General features: G+C 34.8%; 1 protein-coding gene across 3 annotated transcripts in view; it reads left to right on the top strand.

Annotated features, from left to right (window-relative positions):
* The window catches only part of SENP1 (SUMO specific peptidase 1), a 92,064-nt gene extending 72,832 nt beyond the window's left edge, over positions 1-19,232 (top strand). For 2 of the 3 annotated variants that reach the window (XM_074270716.1, XM_074270715.1), the window contains exons 14-18: positions 8,118-8,321; positions 9,454-9,533; positions 12,369-12,453; positions 13,484-13,579; positions 16,849-18,562. In XM_074270716.1, coding sequence (XP_074126817.1) covers positions 8,118-8,321; positions 9,454-9,533; positions 12,369-12,453; positions 13,484-13,579; positions 16,849-16,911 — 528 coding nt within the window. In that variant the 3' untranslated portion in view covers positions 16,912-18,562. Of the gene's footprint in view, positions 1-8,117; positions 8,322-9,453; positions 9,534-12,368; positions 12,454-13,483; positions 13,580-16,848; positions 18,563-19,086 lie in introns of those variants that run through there. The other variant, XR_012482611.1, reaches the window with a different exon arrangement.
* Positions 19,233-21,486: the final 2,254 nt, after the last annotated feature.

Here is a 21,486-nt window from a genome sequence, read left to right as displayed (position 1 = left end):
ATGATCATGTCTACTAGAAAAGCCAAAATGGTTAAAGGATTTTCCTCCCCATCTAAATTCTGTCCTGGAGTGATGTAACTTCTATTTGCCATCTTCTACTGTTTTTTTGGTGGATTTTTGTTTTTGTTTTTTGGGGGGGAGAGTTGGTGGCAATTGGGTGCATTTCTTTTTCTGGTTCTAGTTTGTGGATCTTAAATAATTACTACCAGTGTTGCCAAAATGAGTCAGAGCAACAAAATACTGGAAGTTTCAAGTACTGCATTTCTTCCCCCAAATGAAGAGAGACTATGGGGAAAAGATCTTATAAGCAGCACAAGTTGGGGAAGAGTACAGCTAAAACACGCACAGTAGATGTTAACAATTCTGAAACCCTAGCTGACTGCACAAACAAAATTATCTACTTTGCAAATGTCATCTCTTGAAGTTGATGATCACAACTGTTGATTTCACCAGCAATAGCTGTGCTGTAGAGAAAGTGTTCCCATTCTATTACTAATTAAGGAAGCCAAGGAATGAACTTTACCAGAGGTCACATGATTTCTGTGGCAGTATCAGTTGTAGAACGCTAAATGCTTGATTCCTCTTTTGTGCCTGAACTTCTCAGGATTATAGTGGCAGATTGGCAGTGGACATGGACATAGGATTATTTCAGTTCTTCAGTGGGCAACAACTTAACCTAAGTGGTGCTAAGGAAATTGAGCAAGGTAATGATAAGAGAGGTACAAATTCCAACAACTATGAGGTTTTACCTCTCAACCAGCAAGTTAGCAAAAATGACAAAATACAGAAATAGTCAAAAAGTTAGAGTGGGTTAGAAGATAGGCACAGTAATATACTATAGCTAAAGCTGAAATTAGGTCATTTTCTGGAAAGCAGTTTGAAATTATGCTGAGAATCACTAAGATGAACATACCTGTGATCATATGTGCTAAACATATACTCCAAAAGTCAGGCTCCAATCTATGCTAAAATATTCCTAGCACTTTTTGTGGTGTCAAGGAATTGGAAATAAAGTGTCCATGGGACACAGATTGGGAAATGGATGAACAAATTATAGTCTATTCATATAATGTAATAATACTGCTCAGCACAAATGACAAATGTGAAGAAATAAGAGCAGTGAAAGGCTTATGTAAATTGTTATAGAGTGAAATAAGTATAATCAAGAAAAACAGTATATAGAACTATGATAACAAACCTAGAGAGAACAAGAAATCTTAAACCTAATACCATGTCATGATCCTTGACATGATCCTTGAGTTGAGAAAATGCACCTTCCTCTTTTTGTTGAGTGTGGAATAGGTATGGAGTATTGCATATACCAGCAGATATGGTTGATATGTTGAGTTTACTGAACTGCTTTCTTTTCTAATCTTTGTTATATGGGTTGATTAGCATCGTAATAGAAAGAGGAATAAATTGTAATGTGACAACCAAAAGCATCAAAAATAAATTTTTAAAGATTATTTAATGTTATTTTTAAAAAATAAATGAAGTCACAGGGGAAATAATTGTAAAACATTGGGCTTCTTCACTAAGCAAAGATTTTTCATATAAGTTAAAAATTAGCTGAAAACTCTTGGAGTTTTGTTTGTTTTTATTTCTTGTGGGGAGCATTTTCCTAGTGTTGCTTGTTTTTATTGTGGGGAGCATTTTCCAAATGTTCATAAAGAGAAAAGAGAAACCAGGCAATTTAAGAGAATCATCACTCTGGTGCTTGTTGAATTCCTACTATGTGCTCACGTAATTATATATGAAATAAAGAGATTTCACTGTGGTAGTCCTAAGATAGATCTTCTCTGAATGGTTTCCCATAGGGAACTCCAGATTAGTGAGGGTCACCTTAGAGAACTGATGTTGAAGTCTTTTGAAACTTTACCAAAGGAGAGCTTTGTCCTGATCTCTGTGTTGTATATTCCTGATATGTTGGCTTATTTTGTTTGGATGAAATCAAAGAATTTGTAGCTAAAGGGAACTTCAAGAACACTTGGGTTAAATCCTACCATAGACACTGATTAATTATGTAACCCTGGGAGAACCACTTAGTTTCTCTCAGTTTCAGTTTCCTCAATTATAAAATGAATATTATAATCATTATAGCTATTTATTTCCCCTGGAGTATTAATACATGTAAAGAGCTTTGTAAATCTTAAAAGTGCTCTAAATGTTAACAACTATTGTTATTGTTGGTCAACAAATAACTTTGCAGAGCAAAAGTAGTAGTAGTAAGCATTCTCTGACTTAGATATTTTACTGCCCCCCCTTTTTCTTTCTCCCCAGTTGCCTTGCCACCAAGCTTATGCACTTTTCTTATGCACCCCTTACTCTTTATAGTTCTTGAACCATAATCAGATAAATACTAATATTACTGCTGGATACTCTCCAGTGTGAATTGATTTTAGAATGAACTTTATTGAGAGAAAGACTATCTTCAGTGATCTAACATTACAATTACAAAACCTCCTCTATATGGGAAAACTCATTTAACCTGATGCAATATAAAGTAAGCAGAACCAAGAAAACAGTATACAACTATGTAAATAAAAGGAAGAATAATAATCAAAAAATACCCCATGAAACTGAATGCTACAAAATTATAATGACCATTCTTAGGCTTAAAGACAAGAGAAATGACCATTCCCTACTTCTTTACAAAAGTGAGGAAATTGAGTGGAACATTATATGCCAGACTTAGTCAGTGTGTTGATTGTTTTGCCAAGACTTTTTTTTCTCTTTTTTATTCTTTGTTAGTAGGTTTCCTGAGGAAAGATGGGATAGAGGAAAGAGGAAAATTGTTAGAAAATGAAAATCATATAAAAGATATCAAAACTTCTTAAAAGAAGTGAGTGATATTTGTTTTATTGCTTATGTCTCCGACTAATCATATTGACAGTGACACTTCCTTTCTGATAGCTATATCGAGTATTTTTAATGAGTATTTTATTTTTTAAAATTTTCTTAATACCTTTTTTTTTTGCTTCATTTACATTTCCCAATATATCCTTCTCCCTCCCCACAGTTCACTAATAAAATAAATAAATAATATAAATAAAATAATATAAAAATAAAAAATAAATAAAATATAATAAATAAAATATAAATAAAAAAGAGAGAGAAAAATAATTAAAATTAATCAGAATTTTGCATCCAATTCAGTGTTCAATACCCATAAGTCCCTCATCTCTTCAGAGAAGAGAGAAGTATATTCTCATATCTTTTCTTTGGAACTGAATTTAGCTCTTGATTTCACAGTATTCAATTAATCAGTTGTTCTGCTAATGCTCTTAATAAATGCATTCTAATTATTGTTTATATTGTTTCCTTGTTCTTACACTGTCTGTGGATTTAACAGTTGAGGCAACACTGGCTTTAAAATTTTATCTTTCCCCATCACCACCCTATTAAGCATTAAATATTTTTAGGATTATTATTGAAAATTGCTGCCTTCAAGAAAATTACATTGCAATATTGTTATATTAATAAGGCTTGTATTTTCAGTTATCTTATATACTGTTGGAATAATATTGTAATAATTTTGTATATTATTTCCCAATTTTCTTTGCTTCATTTGTATCAGTTTGTACAAATTGTCCCATGATTTTCTATTTCCCTATATTCTTAGTTTCTTAATATTTCATTACATTTATTTACCATAACTTTTTTTCAACATTCCTCAATGGGCATCTACTTTGTTTCTAGTTTTTAAAATATTTTATATGGGATCCTTTTTCATTATTGAACTCTATAGGGTGACATTTTTAATATTATTCCAAATTACTCTCCAGGGTGCTTTACAAGTAACAGCTTTAACATTTTATTAGTAAGTTTATCTTTCTGCAACCCTTTCAACATTGACTCTTCTATTTTTTTGTCATCATTGCCAAATTTCTGTGTCTTTTTTTTTTTCTATATATCTTCTTAATTAGTGATTTGGATAAATAGTTCTTATTTTTCTTTTCTTTTCTTTTCTTTTTTTTTTTTTTTTAGAAAAACATTGATATCTTTTGGTTTTATGTCACCTATATTTCCTCCGTTTTTCTCCCAGAGAGCCATTCTATTTAACAAAAAAGTTTCTTACAGAAAAAAAAAATTTAAATGAAGAAGAGAAAAACAATAAATAAAATTGATCAATAGGAGACATTTAAAAAAAAAAAACCTCTGAAAACATATGTGTATTTCACATCAGTGGGCATCTGCAAAGTCATTGAGGGAAATTTTTTTAATATATTTTTGTTAAGACCATGCTTGTTCTTTGTAATTTTGTAACATCCGCTTTCAGTTCTTTCCATTTGTGGTTTTTGTCATCATTGTAAATATATTACTTTCTTTTCTTTTCTTTATTCTGCATCAGTTCATGTAAATCTTTTAATGCTTTTCTGTTCTTGTCATAGTTGTCAATTCTTATTGACAATTGATATTCCTTTACATTCATGTACTTACTATTTACTTAGTCATTTTTCAGATAGTTGGCATCTACTTTGTTTCCAGTTCTTTGCTTCCACAAAAATGCTATAAATATTTTGGTGTATATAGAACTTGGAACAACCACCTTAGGGTACATCCTGAGCCTTAGAATCTGGTTCAGAGGATGTGGATATATTAGTCATTTATTTACATAGTTCCAAATTGCTTTTCAGAATGGTTGAACAAGTTCACTATGTCATTAATAATTCCTTCAACATAAACTATTCCCATTTTAATCTGTATCAGTTTGCTTTTATGTTAGGTTTCTGTTAAGTTTCAGAGTTGTTTTAATTTCTTTTTCTTTTATTAATGACTTGTGGTATTCTTTCATATGATTGTTATTAGTTTGTAATTTTTTTCTTGAAAATCATGTGTTTATATCCTTTGACCACTTATCATAAATGAATGCTTTGAGTCATATGTATTTGTATGAATTGCCTGTATAACTTGGACAGCAAGTCCATATCTGTTTCAAAGAAACAGATATTTCCCCCCTTAATAGCTGCTTCCCTTATCTTAGTTAAGTTAGGTTTGTTTCCCCCTTTTCCCACCATAAAATCCTTTTAAATTTCCCTGTAATTGAGATTTTATATTTTATCTTTTGTGATTAATTCTATTCTTTATTTGGTTAAAATTTGTTCCATTATTTTACAAATTATGGCTTTTCTATCTGAGTCAAATATTTATTTGGAACTTATATGGTCTAAGATGTTGGTCTAAATGTATTTTTATTGTGAAACTGCTTTCTCATTTCCTCAAAACTTGTCAAATAGGGTGCCATTCCCCAAGAAGTTTTTGATCTTGAGTTTATTGAAGCCTGGGTTAATTACTTGGATTGTATTTGATTCTAATCTCTTCCTCTGATTTACTTTTCTATATATTTTTTTAACCAGTATCAAATGGTTTTATTGATTACTACTTTATGATGTGATTTTAGGTCTGTAAGTACTGTTCTTCTTTTATTACTTTTTTTTTTTTTTTTTTTTTTTTTTTGAGAGGCAATTGGGGTTGTGACTGCCCAGGATCATACAGTTGTATGTCAGTAAGTGTCAGGGAGCTGAGACTGGATTCGAACCTGGGTACTTCTGACTCCAGGGCTAGTTCTTTATCCACTATACCACCTAGCTACCTCTTTTTTTTTTTTTTTTTCATTGTTGACCTTCAAATTAACTTTTTTTGTTTACTTATAGATGAAGGTTCCTAATCTTGTTCTTTTAAAAAAAATTCATAATATAAGCTTTAATATTTAGATCATGTATCCATTATGCTCTTATTTTATGGTTAGTTGGTCTGTTGGTGTGGTTGGTCTAAATCTAAATTCTGCTAACTTGCTTTTCAATTTTCCCAAATTCTTATCAAATAGTTTGCAGTGTTTATGGTTGTCCTTTGTCAAGACTAAATTACTCAATGAAGATGATATGCTTCAAATGTTCCACAAAGAATCTTAACTGATATTTCATCATAGAGCATTGACTTTACACTATGTGTGGGTTTGCTAGGAGTTGATCCAATATTGGCCCTTTATTTTCACAACTCTTCCTCCTCCTGTATCCTACCTCCTATCATATTTTTACTTCAGACATCAGTATTTTAAAGATTATTATTCTGAAGCAAATAGGTTACTTCAAGAAGAATTATACTGCGATATATTAATAAAGCTTATATTTTCCGTTATCTTCTATGGTATCAGGTTAACATTGTTGCTTTTGGGTCCCTTGTTATTTCATTCTCAGTACCTTTCTCTACTATTTTGTAAATAAGCATTCATTATTCACATATTTTATCTTGCCATATGTAGTGCTTACTAACATTGGGTTCTACCTACTTTATTAATGTCACTTAAAAAATATAACACAAAACTTTGGTGGAAAGAGGGATTTAGTCTCTTGATGCAGCATGGTGTTTTATTTATTGGACAGGTGAGACACTACTTCCCTGAAATATCCTCTTTTATCCGTTTTCTTTTCACTGAGAATAGAGAAGAGACCTGTAGTAAAATCACCCTCCACAGCTAGATGTTAAAAACTCAGACTCTGCAAAGTCCAAGGGGAGATTCAGCCCATTTTAATTATTTAATGACTGCTAAAATTCTATCAGGCATAACCTAAGCTTGTAGCATTGGGCCCTTCTGGACCCATCACTGTTCAGTCTCTCTTAGGTCTGTGGGAAGTATGATGTCTTTGCCCGGCCCATTTTCCCTATGGCACCCACCCACCATTGTGGTTGTGCTTCTGTATTGCTTTTCTCTAGACCATGTTCCGGTGTGTTCCTGGTGAAGTTTTTTGCTGCTTATCCCAGTACAAAGTTGCCTACTGTTGGCTTAAAGGGCAGTAGCTCACTGCTTTGGCATCCTGGTGTGTAAATATTTGTCAAAGGATGAGGGTGTTTTCCCATTCCCCAAAAAGCATTCTGAAAAATGTCTCTGTTTTCTTAGTCATATTTCCAGGCTGTGGGTCAGGCAGCCCATTCATTCCTTGGCTGTTGGCAAACTCTGCCATGGCCTCAGCTGGCCATAAGCAGCATGCAGCAGCCTTTCACACTATCCTTTGAAAGTTTCTATACAGGGGACTTCTGGATTTACAGGGAATAGTGGGAAATGTGTTCACTATGAGGAGAACTTCCTTCACTGCAGGAGTCATACATCTCTTCTAATATAGCTTTCCTACCTCTTCCATCCAATATGATTTTGGGTACATAACAGAATCAGAAAAAATGGGGAAAGCTAAACAGGCTCATTGGAGAGCAGCACTTAGTTATGTACTTTATGTTTTCATTTCAGACTGTAGGTAGAAAGAATTTGTATACCATATTTTATCTTTCCCATATCAAGTAGGCATTAATGATGCCACCATCATGTGCTTTGAATTTTTTTTTTTTTCTTTAGTATTAGTGATAGTTTTACACAGGGACATCGACACCTTCACCATTTTCCTTATCAACTTTTGCAAAGTGATTGACTAAACTGAGGTGTGTAGCCATGGAGCAGAGTTTGCCTTTGGGCAGAATTGAGCCTCTGATCTTGACCTCATTAAGACCACTCTTTAATAAGCATGAGCTTAAGATATATTGAAGATTTGTTTTAATTGTCAGCATAGCCCCAGTTGATTAAAATGGCTGTTGATGTGCTTGATTAATCCACATGCACTTCTCTTTTTGCTCCCCTATGAACTTTTTCTCAAGTCTTCTGAAATCCCTTCATTCTTTTTTTCCATTCATCTTTCCATCCTTTTTTTTTATACCTATTTTCTAGTACACTAATTCTCTCTCTCTCTCTCTCTCTCTCTCTCTCTCTCTCTCTCTCTCTCTCTCTCTCTCTCTCTCTCTCTCTCTTTCTCTTTCTCTCTCTCTCTCTCTCTCTCTCTCACACACACACACACACACACACACACACACACACACACACACACACACTCTTTCCTATATGTGCTATATTGCCACTAACTACCCTTCATTCCCTTGATCTAAAATTGTAAGAGTGTGAAGAATCGTTGGCTGTCTTTACAGACCAGGGGTATTTGCACTGAAACTATAAATTGATTGGGGAAGCATACTATAATTGTTAGCAGATGATTTGTTGGGGGTTTTTTCCTATATATATAACATAACTGTTTAAAACCAATATAATATTTATGCAAACTCTCTTTCCTCCCCAGATCATCAATTTCTATATGAATATGATAATGGAACGAAGTAAAGAAAAGGGAATGCCAAGTGTCCATGCATTTAATACCTTTTTTTTTACCAAGTTAAAAACGGCTGGGTATCAGGCAGTGAAACGATGGACAAAGAAAGTGGATATATTCTCTGTGGACATTCTTTTGGTACCTATTCACCTGGGAGTACACTGGTGTTTAGCGGTGAGAACCTTTGATAAATTTTAAAAGAAAAATAGACATGAAGAATGAATAGTGGTTCTTCCTTCACTTGGGACCAGAAAAAAATTATAATGACCTTTAGAAGAAGGGTTACAGTTTGGAGAGAAGGAAATACTTATTGTCAGGATTAGGTGACCCTAGAATACTGAAGAAAACTAGAATTTTTTTTGGTAGGGTTTAAAAACAAAGAGGAAGAGAGCAGCTAAGCAAGTTGCAGGATAAAGGAAGGACTAAGAAGATTTCCCAGAAGTGCTGTACCAAAAGCTCTGTAACTCTTTACTTTCTACTTGAATCTGTGATCATAATTTACCATGCAAGCTTACTGATTTAATGATCTATATGATTATTAAGTCATATAGTTCAATACATTTGTGAAATTATCTAAATTTACTTTTCTGAAATTGGAAAGTAAAACCTTTCCTAGCTTACTGTTCACTTTTGTATTGGTTTTTTTAAAGTTATTAAATACAGTGTAAAATAATAAATTTAGTGCTCCTAAAAATACGAAGATGAATTATACAATTCCTGATGTCATAAAACTTCCAATTCAGTAAAGAAAATAAGAACATATACCCACATAACCACAATGTAGGATAAAATGTATTCAGTGCTTAAGAGAGAAAAAATGCTATATGCATTCTGAGGACAACTATTCTTGATGTAGGGAATATTAAAAAAAAAAAAAAAAAAAAAAAAGGTGTCAAAGGAGTAAGTAGTAAAGGGCCATAAGGAATTTCCATAATAAAAGAACAGGACTCAGTATCAATCAAGAAATGTTTATTAAGCACTATTATGTGTTAGGCACTATCACCACTAGTCACTGTCACAGTCATATTACTATCACATAACTATCCTTTTAGGCATAGTAATCCCAGTGATGCTTTTATCAGATTGCTTTTTTCCCTCATTGGTCCATATTTTGTAATTGAAAAAATTGAAATCATAGAGAATATTAGACCAGCTCAGAAGATGTAGAAATGCATAGATTTTAGTGCTTTCTATAATTCAGATATGACTACGGTTACCCAACTCATAACTCACATAGTGCTTGATTAGGGAAAGTTCAGGAAACCTGTTTTGTTCACTTTATAAATACAGTCTTTTCTTTTCCTAGGTAATAGACTTTAGGAAGAAGTATATCACCTATTATGATTCAATGGGTGGAATAAACAGTGAAGCTTGCAGGATCTTGCTGTAAGTAGAGAACTATGAAATGTCAGGTTGCATGTGTGGTATTTTCCAACTCTTTAATTATTAGGAAATTAGGAGAATGTGTCTGGTAACCATATTTATTTTTCACCAAAAATGGGGTATTATATAAATGCAAAATGTGTGTGTGTGTGTATATATATATATATAAATATATATATTTCTTTATGTACACACACATAAACATATGTATGTGTGTATATATAAAGAAATAAATATATATACAGAGATACATACATACATACACACTTTGTAGCATCATGGATAAGACCTGGAATCAGGGTGGAAAAGACTTGAGTTCAAGTTCCATCTCAGATACATAGTGACTCTATTCCTGGACAAGTCATTTACCATCTATATATAGCTATAACATGTAATAACTTCTTTTTTTTCTTTTTTGCTGAGGCAATTGGGATTAAATGACTTGTCCAGATTCACACAGCTAGAAAGTGTTAAGTGTCTGAAGTCAGATTGGAACTCAGGTCCTCCTGACTTCAGGGCTGATGCTCTATGCACTGCGCCACCTAGCTGCCCCAATCACAATAATATTAAAAATTGAGCTGGATAGGGAGAAAACAGTGTTCCAAATAAGAAACTTTTAAAATTAAAAATGATCTTAGTACTTCTATTTGTTATGGGATAAAGATTAAATTAATATAATTAAACATTTTCTATGACACTCTGCCAGATGCTAAGGATACAGAAACAAAAGTGAAATAGTTCCTGCTGTCAGGGAGTTTACAGTCTTGTGTAAAAGGAGGCAACTTTATATCTAGATCTGTAGGTAACAATTTGCAGAGCATGGCATGAGCTTTGGGAAGCAGTGTAAGCTGGGGATGATCAGGAAATGATTCATATCAAAGGTGGCTTTGATTTCAGTTGAGTAATGAGTTACTAAGGATAGATTACATAAGATTGAAAAATGTAGGAAAGAAAGTATAGGCACTTTTTGTCCTAGGAGTATGTCTGGTTGTGAAAGATGATGAATTAGAGGATATTAGGATGTATTAAGAAATTTTTAAGGATGGAAAAGATTTAGATATGTTTTCAGACAGTAGAGAAGGAACAAGTAGATAAGGAGAGAATAAAGATAAAAGGAAGATGAAAGGATTGTAAGGGCAATTCGCTAAAGACAGATGTGCAGGATCTATTGATATTGAGGAGTTTTGAAATGAAGAGAAGATGGAGCTCCTGGGAAATGGCCTCAATTTTTTTAGTGAATGATACGAAGTAGTGTCCTTAGTTGTGAAGATGAGTAGAAGGTGGGATTTTGAAGAGAGTTTGGGAAATTGCTCTGATGAGTAGAACTGCAAATTAGTAGTGGACGCAGTAAGTATAGTTATATGATTTCTTCTAACTCTGTTCAGCAGGTTATAAATAGGAAAATTCTGGGAGTGATTCAGGATTGGAGTTTGTAAAGAATAATCAATGAGGGTCAGCTAGGTAATAAACGTCCAAGAGGACCTGAGTTCAAATCTGGCCTGAGACACAACACTTTCTAGCTGTGTGACCCTGGGCAAGTCACTTAACCCCAATTGTCAAAGAAAAAGAAATAGAATAGTCAATGGCAGGACAGGGACACAAAGATTCAAGAGCTGAAGAAAGGGTAGTGTTGAACTGATTATCTAAAGGGTTAAGATTGAGAAGGGAGAAAAATGAAGCCAATGCAGGGTTTGGCCAGAGAGATTTGGGATAAACCAAAGAGGGATTGAAGGCCATAGAGAAAACAAACAAACAAAAAAAAAGGTTTGATAGGAGTGAAGCATTGAGAGATTGGGTTATGATTGTAATAAAGGAATTTCATAGTTATTGGTCACAGAAGTGGCACAGCTGTGGATGATGACAAGACCAAAGATGTAACTAAAGATGGAGTAGATCATGGGAGGTGTAGGTTAAGAATGGGGAGGTTAGAGTGAGAGAACATCAACATCTAAATTCAATGTTCCTTGGTGTTTTGAATTTGAATAACAGTTTAGGGTTCTTTCCTCCTTGTTATAACATTTTCCTTATTGCCCTGTCAGCAGGAGTAAATTATAGAATTCAGCGTACATTTCTCTCACAAGATAATAAAACTTAGTATTAATGCTGTCTTAATGTCATTGACTACTAGACACTTCTAGAAATGTAACTCTTATCGCATGTCCCCGGAATTCAGTAGAGCTAAACTAATTAAAAAGAAGTAGCAATTTATTCCTGAATGCTCACGAGATAAAGATGATCTTATCTGATTCATCTCTATTTTTGTCGCATGGAAGGTACAAGTTTGATTTTTAAGCATCTTTGACAATTTGAAAACCAAGAAGTACCCCCTAAATTCCCAGAGGAAACATAGCAATTCTTAGTTACCATTCAGTGCCCAAAACCCCAGCCCAGAAATCGTATGATATATTTTACCTGAGAAGATAGACTCAATGTATAGACCACAGAATTTTTTGGGAAATAAAGAACTATGATTAGACTTCTCTGTAGCCTTATATTTTAATCATTAAGTTTCAAAACTGGTGCTTTTTTTTCTCTCATTTTTTTCCTTTTTGATCTAATTTGTCTTGTGCAGCATAATAAATGTGGAAATATATTTAGAAGAATTGCACATTTTTAACTTGTATTGTATTACTTGATGTCCGGGGGCATAGGAATAGAGAGAAGGGAGAGGAAAAAAAATTTGGAATGCCAGGTTTTACGAGAGTGAATGTTGAAAACTTATCTTTGCATATATTTCGAAAATAAAAAGCTATTTTTTTTTTTCAGTTTTAAAGCTGGAAGGAACCTTGGATTTAGTCCATATATCTTATTTTGATCATTTTCTTTCAATTCCTGTAGGCAGTACCTAAAGCAAGAGAGTCTTGACAAGAAAAGGAAAGAATTTGATACTAATGGCTGGCTTCTTTTCAGCAAGAAAAGCCAGGTATGTTGCTTCTTGTTCTGTTTTTGCATCCTAGAAGCCTAGGGAGGGCTGGGATCCTAACTTAGTTCCCCAGAAAATCCTCCTCTCTGTTCTTAGTATCAGACTTAGCAGTTCTACCTTCAGATACTAAGATCCCAAACTCCTTACTTCCTTTGCTAAAATGATCACCATTAAATCAGAACAATTAGCATTATTGAGAATTTTGTTGCAGGTTATATCTTCTTGGGGTTCAGGTGGCCTGAACTAGTACTAATTTAAATGCTGGTTAAGAGGAGGCTGTGGAATCATTATATACTTCAACAACAATACTATATGATGATCAATTCTGATGGACGTGGCCCTCTTCAACAATGAGATGAACCAAATAAGTTCCAATAGAGCAGTAATGAATTAAATCAGCTACACCCAGCAAAAGAACTCTGGGAACTCTATGAACCACTACATAGAATTCCCAATCCCTCCATTTTGTCCTCTTGCATTTTTGATTTCCTTCACAGGTTAATTGTACACTATTTCAAAGTCCAAATTTTTTTTGTACAGCAAAAAACTATTTGGACATGTATACATATATTGTATTTAACTTTAACATATTTAACATATTTAACATGTATTGGTCAACTTGCCACCTGGGGGAGGGAGTAGGGGGAAGGAGGGAAAAGTTGGAGCAAAAGATTTTGCAACTGTCAATGCTGAAAAATTATCCATGCATATATCTTGTAAATAAAAAGCTATAATAATTTAAAAAAAAAAAAAAAAAAAAGAGGGGGCTGTGGAAACACAATTCTTGCTACAAGTTAAAAAAAAAAAGTCACATCCTTGACAGAAATGCCACATTCTGTCCTTAGTTCTTTGTTGTATTTTGTTTTGTTTTGTTTTTTTTCTGGGGGAGAGGTAGTAGGTATATTCAGGAGATGATGATCTCTCAGATAAATACTCTTTATACTCTTGGTATGTCTACTCCTTGAGGCTCACTTAAATCCAAGAGTAGAACAATAAGGAATCAGATGAGTATGAGTTGTTTTTCTTTTAGGAAATTCCCCAACAGATGAATGGGAGTGACTGTGGGATGTTTGCCTGTAAATATGCTGATTGTATTACCAAAGACAGACCAATCAATTTCACACAGGTGAGTAAATAAGGTCACGGGGAAAGAGGTGTATATAAAGCCTTCCTATCTTCAGGCTGCTGCAAAATTAAGCTCATGTGCACACACACACACACTCTCACTCACCCTCACTCTACTCTAGATATTGGCATGATGGCATGACCTTTAATATACTTAAGCCTGTAAATTATGATACAGTAGTCACTTGTTACTCTAGATAATATAGGCTGAAAGGGATGATTAAGACAAAGTTAGCCCAGATTATTCCATTAAGGGACATGTTGTAAACTAGGAATTTTGGACTTAATCAGAACCTCTTCTCTTTCTTTCCAGTTTTCCCTCCCCTTTCCCCCCAAAAAATTAAAACCAAGACCAGTGAGTTTGGTTTTATTTGAAATTTTGGTGTATGGCTTTAAACTAGGTTGAAAAAAGCCTTACCTCATCCTCCTTTGGAATCCCAATTAACTTATGGTATGCTTCCTTTTATATGTGTGTGTGTATTATATATATATATATATATATATATATTTATTTATTTATTTATTATTATATATTATATGTAGCATTTTAAAGTGATTTTGTCTACCATGACCTCTGAATGGCCGTGAAGACAACATTATTAGAAACCTAATCTCACTTTGCTGAGAAGGAAACTTCAAATAACAAATTACTTAAGGTGGTATGTAAAGAAATGAGACCAACCAGGGAATTTTTGAGTAATATAACATGGAAAAGGGGGAAGCTAGATGGCATAGTGGATAGAGCACCAGCTCTGAATTCAGAAGGACCTGAGTTCAAATGTGATCTCAGACACTTAACACTGCCTAGCTGTGTGACCCTGGGCAAGTCATTTTATCCCAGTTGCCTCAGCAAAAAAAAAAAAGAAAGAAAGAAAAGAAAAAGAAAAAAAACTTTAAAAAATATAATAACATGGGGAAAAAATTAGTTTAGAATCCAAGCTTGAGAAGAATGAAGAAGCTAAGAACCATTGGGCAGTGATGCAAAGGGTGATATAATACTTACGGAGGCTGTGTTTGAGTGTGTGAGTATTAAAGACTGGAGAGCTCAGGGAAGACTTCATAGTGGAGGTGGTATTTAAATTGGATTTAAAAGAATACACTTAAGCAAGTGACTAGGGAGAGGAAGGACATAGGAAACAATTTGAATAGAGGCCAGAAAAGCCCAGGGAATGTTTGTGGAACAGAGAATAATCTAATTTGACCAGCATTTAGAGGACTTGGAGGGAAATAATGTTAGACAAGCTTGGGGAAATAGGATGACTTCTCATTTTGAAATGATTTCTGTGCTAGACAAAGTGGTTTGAATATTACTTGGTTGTAGGAAACCACTAAAAATTTTTGAGCAAGGGAATGACATTACCAGATCTGTACATAAAAAACCACATTCTGGCCAGCAGGATGATAAAAGGGGAGAGATTAGAAATAGAATAGATTGTAAGAAAGATTTTGCAATAGTCAAGCTAGATAGTAAAATGAGGTCTTACCAGTATGGTAGCAGTAGACATATAGAGGAAGAAATGGTTGGGAGGAAGATTTTGGAAGGAGACAAGATTTGGTAAGTGATTGGATATAAAAAGTAAGAGAATAATAAAAAAAGAAATTTAAAAAATAGTAGGAAGGTGAAAGTTTGATTCAAAAATAATATCAAAATTTTTAACGTGGAAGACTGAATGAATGAGTTTATGAGAACAGATAATAAACTCCTGTTTTGGATTTGAGGTGTAATGGGGCATCTAATAAAGATGTCCTTCTGATCTTTGGAGATGCGAGTATAAAGATTAGAAAAGAGGTTGAGTAGAGACAAGTATTTGGAAAGTCAGCTGCATAGACTTGAAGCTAGGGGAATGAATAAATGCTAAGGGAGACACTATAGAAATAAAAATGAAGAGTAAGTAAGGATAGAACATTGGGGAAAAGGCAGAGGACTGACTTGCGAGGTAAAAGAGAAATAGAGGAAAAACATAATTCCTCTGAAACCATACGAGAAGAGACCTCGGAATTTTGACTTCTCCTAAAACAATACTCATCAGTGTTAGATGCTGCACAGAGGTTAAGAGGAATTAAGATTTGGCCATTAAAACATAATTGGTTGAAAGTGAAAAGATGGTTTCAGTAAGAGGGGGAAACCGCATTGCTGGAGGTTAGAGACAAAGTGGTGAGGAGAGATCAAGGCTCAATGTCTTATAAACAACTTATTCCAGAAATTTGGCAACAAAAGGTGATGGAATGATAAGTGGCTGGACTGATAAAAGAAAGAAAGAAAAAAAGGGGGGGGAAAAGCCTTGTTTGGAGTGTATATATATACATATATATATTTTAGGATTTGAGGATGCCTGAACATGTTTATAGGTCAGTGGGAAAGACCTAGTATAGTGAAAAAAAAAGATTGAGGACTCATGAGAGGAGAGGGGTTAATTCTAGAGTAAGGTCTTGGAGAGATAGATAGGGAGTACACAAGTAACCTTAGCAAGGAATGGATGTGAATACAAACTTACTCTGGAATAGGAAGAAATTCAATTCATCAAATACTGAGTAGGAAAGGGTATGTAGTGGTAGATGAGAAGATTTAAATGGAATTTAGAGAGTTCCTGTCCAGTGACCATGATTTTAATGGAGTGGAAGGTTACATCACTTACTATAAGCATGGAATGTTTGTAATATGTTTAGGACTTAAAGATACACGAAGAGATTTGGAACAGTGAAGAATCAGTGAGGATTGGCTTACAGCTACAAGGGCTTATCTCAGGTGATTCACTATAGGGTATACTGGTTGGCATTAAATTTGTGACCTAGACCAATTGAGTAGAAGCAAATTGAATGATAAGGGTTAAACGTCAGGTATTGTAGAAGGCTTGAAAAAGCAAAGTCAAGGGAGTTTAGAATAGCAACAATTGGAACATTGAAATTTCGTAGATGGAGCCAAAGATCAGGATGAGGGAAATTAAATCCATTACTCTTTTCTAAGAACTTTGGATATACTAGATACACCTAATGTCAGTGAAAGAGCTACAGTATCATTTTAGGTAGAAAATTGGGGGGAAACTGAAGAATGAAAAAACATATGTAAATCAAGAATATACAGTTAGGATAAAGTAAGGATTATCTCATTACTATCGCAAATCCTTAAAAATCAAGAGAGAAGAAATGAGGAGAATAGGATGGAGCAGATGTATTCTTGAGTTACTGTCATTAAAGAACCCTGAATGAGGGCAAAGGGGATAATCTTGACAGAACTTCAGAAACCTAAACATGTTTGTTTGTCTTTCCTAGCAACACATGCCATACTTCCGGAAGCGGATGGTCTGGGAGATCCTCCATCGAAAGCTTCTTTGAAAGCCACCATGGTCAACGGTCACTGATCTTGTGGGGGACCAGTTATGAGCTGTTCCCAAGATCTCTGGACAAGAGGCTTTGGAAACAATTGCTCCCACCTTGTTTTGTTGTTATTGTTGTTGTTTTAAAAACCCTAAAGAACTTCAATCCTGGACCAGATCCTGGCAAGATGCATTCACAAGCACACCTGCCTTTCCTTTTGTATCTCAGAACTTATTTTTGCAACGTAACTTTGGTGCTGTGAAAAGAGAGGGTAAGGGATTTTTCTCAAGCTAAAGAGATAGACTGTTTTTCCCTTCTCCAGTTCTGCCATCTTTTAAAAGGGCTTTAACCACCTTCAGTCCTTGTTAACCAAAATGGGCCCTGCAAGTTTCCTTAAGATCTGAACAGGCTTGAAAATTATTTTTTGTTTCAGATGTCCCATTAGCTTTGGGTTTTATTGGGAGATAAGGGTATGTGCATCTGCATGTTTGCCCATATTCAACTGTCAAAGTTTGTGCACAAGAATGTGATTTTAAACTGGAATTCTGGCTATATGCTCAGACCACCACTGTTCCTGTTCAATCTCCTCTACATAGAAGCTGACTTATTTGATTTTTTCCAATTCCCATATCCTCCCATTCCTTTCCCATGCTTCATATGAAGAGTATCATGCAAGCCCTAATCCCCCAAAAGCCTTTTCCCTAGATGTGGGATTTTGCCTGGGATAGAAGTTTGTGGGATAGGGAAACCCACAGAGAAAGCAGATGAGAGAAGCAACAAAGCAACGTTTTCAGTGGCTCACATTTCTGAGCAAGAGAAAGGACCTCAGTCTTTAACATAAAATTCCAGCATTGAATGAATGAATGTAGGTCCAGTTCATTCTGTGGCAAGTTAGTTTAAATATATTTCTAACCACAGAGAATGTAATATATGTATTTCACAAGGAAATGCTTCTCTTTTAAAAAAAGGGGAAAAAAAGCTGAATGTGTTCATCAGTCACAAGTCAGCCTGCAGACTTGTTTCCATTTTCCAAATTTAGTTCTAGCACACAGAGCTCAAGCCCTGTATGCAGGGTATTCATGGGCTTTCTGACAGAACCTTTTGAAACTTGAATGAATTCTGGCTAAGGAGAGGGGTGGAGGGTGCAGCATACAGTGGATAATGAGTTGTTCAGCTCTAGCACAGACAGGATTTGAGCTTCTTGACTTGAGATGCAAAATTCTCTGCTCTTTCTGTCACCCTCTTACCCACCATTTAAGAGCTTCCTTAGGCTTGGGTAATGAAAATGAACTGTCAGTGTCATTTTGTACTTAAGTTCCAAAAAAAGGAACATTTTATACTCTTTTTCTGTATTGTAATAGGTAGTTTTGTATTAAATCCTTTCTCCTCTTCCCCTTATCCCCATCCCATCCCTTCTCATATCGCACTTTTCCCTGGTCTCATTTGAAGATCTTATTGTTTTCTACTGAGCTTGTTTAGTACATTTTTGTATGTTTGCCACAAGTTACAATTTTGAAATGAAAATTATTTTTTTTAATATTCCATTGTTAACTGAATGTTGATGTGCCCACCCCAGCAACCATCCTATCTCTTTAAAAGTCTGCCTTCTTGGGAAAGGCCACTTTTTTGTGTGTGTTTTATATAGGAAATAAATGGCTTTCGATACCATGACCCCCTCAGATTCTCTTTCAGAAAGCCATTGGCATGTTAGTTGGCTGTAGAATTGTAGACTTTGTCCACTTCTCATTATTTGTTGTTATTAAAGAGGCCACATGGTATAAAGGCTGAAGCACAAAATTTAGAGTCCAAATACTTCAGTTCAAATGTCAGCAACTTGCACTTGCTGTCTTGGCCAAGTTACTTGGTCTCACCTGTAAATATAATGTGAGGTTGACTAGACAACCTCTAAGTTTCCTTTAGGAAATATGATATGATAGGAAATGTACTGGGCTCTAGCTTTGAGTCCTAACTCAGGAGAACTGAATTCTCATCTAAGCTTTGTCACTGGCTAGTTGTAGAACTGAATTCAGGTTTTTTTAATTTCGTGTCTTCAGCGATCATTTTTCAAACTTACAAGGTTATTATGACATTCAAATGAGCTACTATGTAAAAAAGTGCTTTGAAATATATATACTTCCCATAGATAAGAAAGACCATACTTTTTGTATAACGGAGTTATCTATTCTTTCTTAGGTGTCCAGCCAGACCCTGATTGCTGGTGGGTAGAAGCTCATTCTCAGCAGCTATGTCCATGCTTCAACCAACCAGCATTTATTAAGTCTGTCAGGCACTGTACTAAAGGGAACAAATATAATGAATAAAACAATTCATTCTCTTAAGGAACTGGCATTTTAATGGATAGAAGAAGAAAGAAGATAGACAGAGAAGTCCCATTATTGGTCTGTAGGGTGTGTTGCTTAACTTAATTACAAAAAGGAAAAATCAAGCCCACTAAATGCATTTCTATCACATTTAAAGGTATCACTGCTTGACTTTTAACTTCTGTATTCTCTTTTTTGCCTTTATTATCCATACTCTTTCAAGGTCATCTGAATCATTTCCCAGCTACCCTTCCTTTAGAATTATATTTTTTCTCCTTTAGAGTCTAATCTTTATACTCTTTCCAACTTTTTGCTCTTTTTTTTTTTTTTTTTTTTTTTTTTTTGGTCAAGAACAGCTTCATATTTCAAGTGTTTCTCAGGAACAAAACAAATCAATCTAGTATACATTTCTTAACCATTCTGCCTCACATTGACACTGCCTTGTACTTGAATTAGTCTCCACAAAACTGAAATGAGCCCAAAGAAAGAATGAATCTTCCCTAATCTTTACATTTTCAGCTCAGCAACAAGATCATAATTAATTAAATGATTTAGGGTGTGGAGGATTATATTGGGGAAAGTTAAATTTAGTTTTGGATGGGCAGATAGAAATGTCCAAATTAAACCAGATTTATGTTTTTAGATTTTAGTCATAGTTTCTTCCCCTAACTCACTCCTCATCCATCTAAGCATGGAGTTTGGGAAGAGACTAGATAAGAGACGATGAAGTAGAATATCTGTGCTCAGTTGAGGTAAGGGAATGTTCCATAGAAAGTAAGGAAGGGATAGGTGAAGGCACAAGGTCCCAGTGAAGCTTTTGGACAACACAAGGCAAAACATCCTGAGCCCAGAGTTCTTAAGAAATGCCTCCTCTTCCTTTGCCTTAATGGACATGTTGTCTCAATCCCAGGACTTCTACCGTTTTGAAAAGGGTGAGGAAGCTTCTCAACAATAGGACAAGATACAGAGCTGGTTATTTTGCTTCTTTACCCAGGATTCTATTTTAGTTTTGAAGGAATCATGCTGATAATGGAAAGAGAGTTTGCAAAACCCTTTACTGACTTTTTTCTAATTCAATTCTATTTCTGATAACTGGGATTCATATTTTAGATTTCTAGTTATTGTCTGTCTCGAACTCAGAAAGCAAGACCCTAAGTCTGAAGAATTCATAGAGGTAGAATATTGATATATTAAGAATTTTATAGAAGAGATTTTATGAGAGATCCATTGGTTATATGATTTTTTTAGAGTTTAAAAAAATACAGAAATAATCTTGTCCACTTCATTTTGTAGTAGGGAAACTGAAATCCAGAAAAGTCACCTGGGAAGTAAGTGGTACAACCAATATTTGCACCTAGGCCTTCTCATTCCAAATTAGTATTCTTTCCTCTGCACTGTTTATTGAACCAGATTATCTCAAAGGCCTTTTCCAAGTCTCATTCTGTACACTTGATGGTAAGCTTCTAAAAGAAATGATCAGGACTTATTTCCCTTGTGTTCAATTCAGTATATATTTATGTAACATCTACTTTGCCTAAGTCACTGCTTTCATAAGTTCTGATGGTTAAAAAGACAAGAACCCAAGCCCTAAAAGTGTTTTAATGTCCTACTGGGGGAGATACATAGAATACAAAGTAGGGACTAAACAAATGATCTAGGGATGTTTGAGGAAAGAGATATAAGCTGTGTGGATCAGGAAAAACTTTACAAGGAAGGTGGCATCTGAACTGAGCTTTTAACCTTGGTGTCATTCACAATACTTCAAGTTTTGTATATCCAGTCTGCTGCCAGATCTCCTTTCTACTTCTCCTTTCTTCTTCTTTTATCGTATGTCTTGTATGGGAGAATGGTATCCTGGGCGTGTAATATGCCCTCTTTTCTCCACCCTGCCACCTGATGCAAGTCCCCATAATTTTTTTCTTACATTACTACAATACCTTTCTGATTGATTTTTCTAATTTAAACCTCTTCTTGCTCCAATCCAGTCTCCATTCAGCTGCCAAAATGATCTTTCTAAAACACAGGTCCAATGATGTCACCATCTCCTAAACCCTTATCACTTGGTAAACTTCAGTAGCTACCATTACCTCTAGGATCAAATGTAAAATCCTGTTTGGATTTTAAAACCTTCCACAGCCTGGTTGCGCCTTCCTTCCTTGTCTTTTAACACTTCAGTCCCTGTACTCTGAACAGCTACACTGGCCTCTTCTCTGTCCTTCATATACAACCCTCCCTTCCAATTCCGAGCCTCTTACTAAATGCGTGAAACCCT

The sequence above is a fragment of the Sminthopsis crassicaudata genome, chromosome 5 (genome assembly GCF_048593235.1).
Source record: "Sminthopsis crassicaudata isolate SCR6 chromosome 5, ASM4859323v1, whole genome shotgun sequence".
Classification (NCBI taxonomy): domain Eukaryota; kingdom Metazoa; phylum Chordata; class Mammalia; order Dasyuromorphia; family Dasyuridae; genus Sminthopsis; species Sminthopsis crassicaudata.
Note: the sequence above shows the minus strand (reverse complement) of the source record. Positions and strands in the feature narration are given on the sequence as shown.